The 8,733-nt window shown below is 42.2% G+C and overlaps 1 protein-coding gene across 1 annotated transcript; it reads right to left on the bottom strand.

The window, feature by feature from the left end:
- Nucleotides 1–19: 19 nt before the first annotated feature.
- Nucleotides 20–3,782, bottom strand: LOC122131539 (SAFB-like transcription modulator; the record flags this gene model as incomplete). The annotated part of the gene is made up of 5 exons (XM_042706223.1): nucleotides 3,481–3,782; nucleotides 3,286–3,327; nucleotides 2,952–3,110; nucleotides 1,382–2,827; nucleotides 20–1,098 (listed from the first exon to the last, which is right to left on the bottom strand). Coding segments are annotated over exons 1-5 (2,756 nt in total), but the record flags the coding sequence as incomplete, so codon positions are not given.
- Between the last annotated feature and the right edge of the window lie 4,951 nt (nucleotides 3,783–8,733).

The raw sequence follows: 8,733 nt of genomic DNA, 5'->3' as shown, positions 1-8,733 counted from the left end.
CTGCCTGTCTTCCAGACACCTGTTTCTCTCCTTCTCCACTTTATCCATCTCCAGTGTCTGCTTTACCCTTCTCTCGAAATCCTCCTTCATGTAGTCCTTTTCATGCTGGAACCTCAGCAATTCTGCCTTTTGTGTTTCCTTCAACCTTTTCTCTACTTGTTTTCCAAAACTTGGCCTGAAAATCTTGGTCACGGCTTGGCAAAAACGTCGTGGTGCAGCGCTTATTTTGTCAGTCAACTCATCACGTTTGACAATTCTTATAGTCCATCTCCTGTTGTTTTTACGTTTCCTTTCATCATATTTAAGCTGTCTCTTTAACTTCATGTTTTCCTCCATCTGCCCTTTCTCATTCATTTCCCTCTCCTTCTCCTCCTTTTTCCCTTCCTCATGTGCTCTCATGATTTCAGCTTTACTCTTTTTTCTCTCCTCGTCCAGCTGCCTCTGAAATGTTTTCTCCTGCTGTTTTTCAAACCTTTTCTGCTCTGCAAGTTTGCGTTTCTCTTCCTCTTGTCGTTGCTTCTTAAGAACCTTCTGCCGTTGTTTTCCCTTTTTTGCTTCCTCTTTCATATCCTTTCTGTACCCTTTTAAGCAGGCTTTTAGGTTGGCTGCCTCTAATTTCAGTACCTTTTCAACCCTTTTCTGACCCTTTTCAATTTCTACCTCTTGCACTCTCAGTGCCTCCTTTGTCTTACTTTTCATGTCTGACAGCATTGATTTCTCACTTTTTTTGAAGGTTTCCTTCTTCAATTCAAGCTGGTCTTTCTCTTTTTTGTATGCCCACTTGGCCTCTTTCTCCAGCTCTTGAAGATATCCCAATTTCATGTCAGTGGTCAGCACCAAATACCTCAACTCCGTGTAGCGCTGAGTTTGGTCTTCCTGTTTCAGGCTCTTTTTAATGGTCTGTGATGGTTTGGGGACAGTATGGCTGTTGGTTCCTCTTGGAGGTAGCATGTCCGTTGCTGTTTCCTCCTCATTATCGCTACTGTCCTCACTGTCACTCTCTGTCTGCGCCCTCTCCGCACCTCTTTCTGTCCCTAACTGATCCTCCTCAGTCATAATTTCATCCTCTTCACTGTTCTCTTCCTCTCCCAATGAAGCCTGAAAACCAAAGAAAAATAGTTTGATATATATATATATATATGGTTTGGGTTTTGGGGTCTCATACACTTATAACCCAGGACTATGGAAACACTTAAAGTGGACCACTCATTAACTTTCATTCATTTATGGCACTTCAATTTGGCACTTTCATCTTTTGATGAACCCAATTTGTAGCATGTTATCACATTTAAAATACAGACCATCTCAATTCAGTGGTCCAATCAATGTTCTCACGCCACTTGAATTCAGTTCAAATTAAAACTCATCAACTTGAACTCACTCTAGTAGGTGGTGTGTGTGTTGCATTCCTCCCGGCCACGGCTCGAAGAGTGGTTGCACAGACACAGGTGGTGGGTGGTTCATGCAATGGGTCTCTGAGTGATAGGTCTGGAATGGATATTAACTCGTGGGGGAAAGTACACCTGTCTTGGAAAGAGGAGCAATCAGTGCAGGTGATTGTATGAGAGGATGAAACTGATCCGGGTCTTGAATGACCTCGATGGGACAACCGGGAATCCTTTGCTAGAGTATTTTTGGAGGGGGGCAGCTTCTTCTTTATGCTTCGTGGTGACAACCGGCGGGACAGGCCAGTGTTCTTCAACGTGCTATTAGGAGCTGATGGTTTGGAGACAGAACAGTCCACCCTAGGATCGCTTTTCTTGGAGGAAAGAGAGGGTTTTGATGCGTGCTTCCAACCATTGGGCAGAGGGCGAGCAACAGCACCATTTTTGATATTCTCCCTTTTCTTGTTTCCTCTCATTGTACATTTAGCGGGGTTGGATCGGCTTGTTTCTGATTCATTCGGATTCTGAAGGGAGGCAGGTGAGGGACAACTCTGTGATGTGTGCTCTGAGTCTTGTTGTAAAAGGTGAGCATCAGCGTCGGCCGTGACCCTCTCCTTCACCCGTGCCAGGATTCTTTTATAGCTCTCAAGCTCGTGTTTGATCTCAGCCAACGTGTTTGCATCCTTTTCCCTCTCCAGTTCCCCCATTTTCATGGTCTCACTATCATGGATCTTCCTCCTCTGTTCAACCTCAGCTGGAAGGCCTCGGATGTCCAACAGATAAATCTGCAAAGTGGCCAGCTCTCTTTTTCTCATCACTGGAATTAAGTCCATAATATGGCCTCTTTCCTCCATCTCTCTTACCCTTCTCTCATATTCTGCAAGAGGATCTGGGCCTAGGGGATCACGAGAGATTTCTGATGTTTTAAGCTTTGGTTTTGCCTTAGCGACGGCTGTAGTTGACGGGGCAGGTGCTTGTAAAATTGGTGGTTGATGCCGATTCTCTCTTTGGGCAGTCGCCTGGAATGGATGCACACCAGGAGCAGAGGCAGTTGGAGCAGGACTGGTGTGCAATTCAACAACCAAGTGAGAGGCCGGCTGAGGCTGACTTGAGGACAGCGGAGGAAAGGGAGCACGGGATGCCCCGAGAGGAGATGGCATGACAGAGAACGGGTGGATCACTGGACTCGGCCTTGAGTAATGGTCTGAATGTCCAGGTAAAAGCTGCGCAATCTGTGGCTGGAGCTGAACTCCTGCCTGCCAACTAGATATCATGTCGGCACCAGCAGCACACTGCAAGTTGTCTTCCACAGCGCAGGTCCGCTTGGACTGTTTAGGTGGAGCGGGTCTAGGCGCAGGTTTTAGTGTTGGGATTAGCTCCCACACTGGCTCAAGAACAGAACCAGAGGAGGATGGGGACAGACTTCCCTCAAATGTTCGAACCTGTTTGAGGTGGACAAAAATTAAAATTCGATTTGTGTGAGTGTCAATGGCGTCAACAATTATTGACTGGTTAACCTGGTAACAATTGTAAACTGTATAAACACTATGAAGTACTTTCACCTACATTATACTCCAAGGTATCTTGTCTCCCTGCCTGCTGTGCCATCCACACAGAGGCCTCTCTACATGCCTGCTCTGCATCCCTCTGAGACTGCTTCATTACGCCCAGAAACTGGTTTTTGAAGGTCCTCAGAAGACGAATGTCTGATTCAGTTCTCGCAACCTGCCATGCCACAAACATTTGATTCAAAACCCCTCCTAAGTCCTCTCTTCCATTCTATTCAGTTTATATCCTTTAAATGTTCTACTGATCAGTTATAGCACCCACACATTTCTATACCAAGTACACCACCAAAGACTTTCTATACTGATGGTCTGACTGTAGTGCGTAAACATACCACAGGTGTCCATCTTGGTTCTGGGCTGCTACCCTCATCAGGCTGCAAAAATTCAATTAAATTCAATTCTATTCAGTTAGATTATATTGTTCAGTAAAGTTAAATATATGTTCTACACCTTAATGTATTATTTTTAATACATTTTACTTTAACCAACGTTTCATTTACAAAGACTAGGCCATAGACATGACTTACAGGCTCAGGATGGACTCGTGTGCGAATCATCTTGAGATCTAAAGAGAAGAAGAGATTAAGCAAGATACATACAGTTAATTCAATAAATAAGCAGAGATATATAAAGAGAGGCTGAATTAAAATATGCAACAGCCTTCAGTAATACATTTACTATGGTAAAGCAAAACAAAAACAAAACCACATGAGAAAACAGGGGACACAAAAATCAGACTGAAAGAAAGACTAGAGGGCAGAAACGGTATCAACCAATTAATTGAAACTTACCTGATCACCTTTTTTGTTGTGACTTGTTGTGGTTTTAAAACACTACTTCACTCAGCAATACTTTTCTTGTGTCCTTGTCCCACACCTGCTCATTTAGAATGAACTTTTAAAGTCGTTTTTTAACATGGTTGTGATGTGTCATACCGGAGCATTATGACATCATTATAACACTATGGTAACCTGTGTAATCATTGTATTTGGCGTCACTGTGGTCGTACAGGTGTTTTCGTTTTTCAATTTCATATATTAATTTAAAGTGATCCTTTCTTCAACACTATCAACTATCTTATCTTACTATCACTATCGTATCTTCAAACAGAAAAGTAACGTTAAAATTTGGGACGTTTGGGAAATAATCGGATTTATTGCTTCCTTCATTATTCACAGCAAAATATATAATAATTTCCATTACATTTCCTAGATGCATTACCAGACTCTATGTAAAAAGGGCCACGCACACCTCGCGGAAAATAATAAAAATAGAAGGCAGGTCTATTTCTGAATTTTCGGCGCGGAAATTATCGGCGCGTACATTCCGTTTCTGCGTCTGGTGTAGCCACTCACATTGCTTACAACGGATTAGAACTCTGCTAGTGTCCACGCCGCGTCTGCAAGGCAGAATTTCCGCGCTTGGTGTAGAAACGGCGTTACAGTATCTATAGGCCTACAAAGTGCAAGCAATATAATAAGATAACATAAACAAATAATAATTATAATATCCCTGAAAATAGCAAAGAAAATAAATGCTGAAATCAAGTCTTAAGTGTTTAAATGAGCTGGGCAGGTGATCTATTTACTCTTGGTGAGAAAACGTGTCACATGAAAAACCTGCTAGAGAGTCTGCTGACATTATGAGATTAAGACGTTTTTTTTGTACTGATTGTAGATATGATGAATTTTGATTATAAATCCCCGGGAGATATGACACTTCAGTAATCACCATATGCTTCCTAGGCCAGACAAAATGGGTTTGATTATAATTGATAATTCATCATTTCACTTCAGCTGATCGTTTCTATTGGTAAGGGGAAAGAATTGTCTAATATGATGGCCACAGAATGATGTACACTACTATTAAAGCTATTTAATGTGAATTTCGTTCAGTGGACCAACTATAACAGAGTTGCACAGAGCTTATAGTTGGTTTTGCAGGTTCTGCTGGCGTGTAGTGAGCCTGAATGTTTTAGGTACACTGCTATGGTCTAACTCCTAACTAAACCTCCAAAAGACCTACTTTCATTGCAGTAGACGGTATATTTGTGAGCGAGGAACAAAGCCTAACAAAGCCTTTGGTTATATAAGTGTGTGATCAGTGTGGTGATTAAAGCCCTATGTTTACCAGTGGCAATGACACCGATTCAGCAGTCAAGTTAAGGAGCAGTCTATCTTAACCCAAACCTGGGAACTTGATCTAATCCAAACCCCGGAAGTCCTGAATAAATAGCATGAGGAATTAAACATCTTCTCCTGTGTATAACTCAAATAAATGATTACCATGCCAGGCAACCTCTCCCTCTCCTTCTATCTCTTCCTCTGTCTATATACCATATTGATACTGATGGTGGATGTATTACTTGTCATTTTCTTTGGGTCCCTAAAGTGACCAGGGTTCGTATCCCAGTATCTTCACCTACCCTAATCCAGGGATTATAATTTTCTCATTGCGTTTACAATCAGATTTTTTTTTTAAAGATTTATTATTTGAAGAAAGGATTAACTTTTAATATGAATTTAAAATCTGTTATGATGGTCTTGCAATGTTAATGCAGCCTATGTGCCCTATGTCCAACCAATTCAGGTAGACCTATTTAACCTTGTATGCAGGCCTGACTGTACTTGAGTGGAGTCTCTATGGGTTCTAAATTTAAAAACATTTGAATTTGCTTTTGTATATTATAGCCGATAACAGCTATTAAAAGACAGGAATAATATTTGGCAAGCACTCTCATTGAAGAAGAGTTTGGTCGTTTCAGTTGAGTCGCAAAGCAACTAGGCCAGACTAAATTGTATGGCTAAAGTCAAACAGCCCAAATAATATCATTACATTACATTTACATTTAGTCATTTAGCAGACGCTTTTATCCAAAGCGACTTACAATGTATACACATTTTACATTTACACTGATGGCACACTGCACATCAGGAGCAATTAGGGGTTGCTCAAGGACACTTCGACAGGGAAACGAAACTAGCAACCTTCTGATTACTAAACGACTTCTTTACCTCCTGTACCACTGCCGCCCCATATCACAAGTAAACTTACCAAATATCAGCAATGTTGTTGTAGTCTTTCTAATTGTGAATCATCAATTTAGTCAAGCAAGACTTCTGTATCCTATTTGAGGTTTGATCTGGTGAAGTGAGCTTTTAATGTTGCCATATGGCTGCAAATTAGAAGAGACAACTGGCAGCCAACATCTAACTTCAGATTGTGCAGTCAACACTTTGTATCTTCCTGCACCACTATCCACGGACATGTTGATTTTGTGTTCAGAGCCTGGGAATGACTGACATGTTAAGTGAAATGCAGCACGTTGATACAATCGTGAATAATTGCTGTGTCTTATCAGAGCTAAACTCTCCTGAGCAAGCTAGAGTGCTAATAGTTAGCGAGCTGTTTAGCCCTTCACTAAAGGCTTTAGCTACACATAGCTAGCCCACATTGGCACTCTTAACCACCACTAAAATAAATCGGTTGATAATCGCTGTTTGAATTACTAAGATGTCATGTGATGACATACATATTTTTTGTCTCCAGATGCCATATCTTGGTGTCGTTCACCCATCCTGCAACTGCATATTGATGTACTTTTGAAAGCCTTCAGGCTATCTCCGGTGTATGGGGATGGATTGTGTACAAGATAAATATATATGTCGGGAATACAAGGTTATGCGACATTACCGTGCTGAATGATTATGACATCATAATGACAAGGTGATGTGGTCAAGGGTTGAAAATGGCGGTGTCAAATTGCATTGCATTCTAACAGGTTGCCAAATAGGTCCTATTTACAATTTGGTGCTCAGTTTAGTAAAAAAAAATATTTTGCAGCCAATGTAACACAATATCATATAATTTGATAATTCCATTATCACCATTTAAAGCCTTAAGCAAAGGCTATACCTTAGTCTATGTACACCAACGATGATCACGTTTTCGACTTTGCTCTAGACTCAGTTTTCAAACACAGTTCGGTTTTCATTGCCTTTTTTTTCATATTCATAAACCATGTGTGTGTAACAGTGAAGATTTGGTTTTCTTCCACTTGCATTCTTTTTGTGCTATTTAAATCACACTGAGCATGTGCATAAGTCATGTTGTTGGGAAATAGTGGCCTCTAGGGGTTATGCATGTTGTACAGAGTGGCTCTCCTCAGAGTTTGGAGATATAGTCACGATTAGCACACTGTAAGGTGTCCCATGCTGCTGTGCTAAGGAGTCCCGTGATATTGTTTGTGCCAGGTGAATAAACTGGAGAACTTCACCCACGTCTCCCGCTTTCTCTATGTAAAGAACTACACAACGCAGACATATTCAGAGGGGTTACATTGGTGCCGTGACCCGACACTTCATCACGTCAGCGCTTGCTGATCTCCGTGGGACATCGCATTGATTTGGGTCGTCCCGACATCGCTGGAGTCCAACGCTAGCTGGTTTGTGATCACTTAGCAGGCAGCGCAGTTTAAACTAACGTGACCTAGTAGGCTACTAGCAAGCTAGAAACTTTGATGCAGACGGTGCAGCTAGCACTTTCTCTATTTCGCTCACATTGTCACGGATCTGATGGAAACGTAATGTTAAAGTTTATTTTGCATTGAACTTTCAACTGGGAATTTTAATTTGATGTTCAAGTGGAGTTTGATTATATATTTTTTTGGCCACAGTATTTTTGTTTATCTTTACTTGTATTTAGTGATGGATAATACTGATTTCCACTACCTAGGTGTTGGAGGGCGAGGGATTTAATGGGTGTTGGGAGAGCCACTGATTTTGTGGGTGCAGGGAGGGCAATTTTTACTCCTGGGATAAGTCGTGGGAGGGCTCAGCCACGTTATCCGGGGCAGTTACCTGTGCCACCCTGGCCCCATAGATGTGCTTGGTGCAGATACTACGCACATGGGTGCATGTGGAGGTAGTGAATTATTCACCAACAGTTACCCAGCTCCCCTAACATCCACCCCTATAAGTTCATCTTCTGAGACAGAGAACACACTGAAGCACTTAGGTGTTTTGATCACTGAGTTAGGCAAACACATTGGTGACACTGTCACAGCCCGTTTATTGTCTGACAGAGATTATGTAGGTACACAAGCATTCACTCCTGACACTTATAATGGCGGTAGCCGCCAGCCCCAGAGCACTACGGTAGACATGTCTCAGCTTAATGTGGTGCTGAAGTCAGAAGTCAAAGACCCGCCCATGTTCCGTGGCGATGGCACAGACAAGTACACAGTGAGTGAATGGGTGGATCTCATGGACACTTTTCTTAAAAAGAAAAAAGTTGCTAATGCAGAACAAAGCGGATGAAATACTAAGTAAATTGATGGGCAGAGCTAAGGATGTGGTCAAGATAGCACTCAGAAGCGACCCCTCTCGTGATTCAAATCAACACCCTGAAGTTATATATGCCATTCTCAAACAGCACTTCAGTGACATTTCATATTCTTGCATGCCGCTTGCAGAGTTTTACAGCACACTACCTAAACATAGGGAGAGTGCGTTTGATTACTGGGTCCGCTTAAACAAAGCAAGCAGATGTCGCTGACGAGGGCTTGAGGCGCCAGGGCCAGAGAATGGAGGATGTGAACAAAGAGGTAGCAATGATGTTTGTGCGCCACTGCCCTGATCAGTCCCTTGCCATGGTGTTCAAGAGTAAACTTGTTGAACAGTGGACGTCCAAGGAGGTCCAGGAAAGGATTGATGAGCATCAGTGTGAAATGAAGACCAAGCGCACTGAGGTCAGTTTCTTACCCAGGCAGAATGCAGCGT

This window comes from Clupea harengus, unplaced genomic scaffold (genome assembly GCF_900700415.2).
Source record: "Clupea harengus unplaced genomic scaffold, Ch_v2.0.2, whole genome shotgun sequence".
Taxonomy (NCBI): domain Eukaryota; kingdom Metazoa; phylum Chordata; class Actinopteri; order Clupeiformes; family Clupeidae; genus Clupea; species Clupea harengus.
The sequence above is the reverse complement of the archived record's forward strand: the minus strand, read 5'-3'. Positions and strand labels throughout refer to the sequence as shown.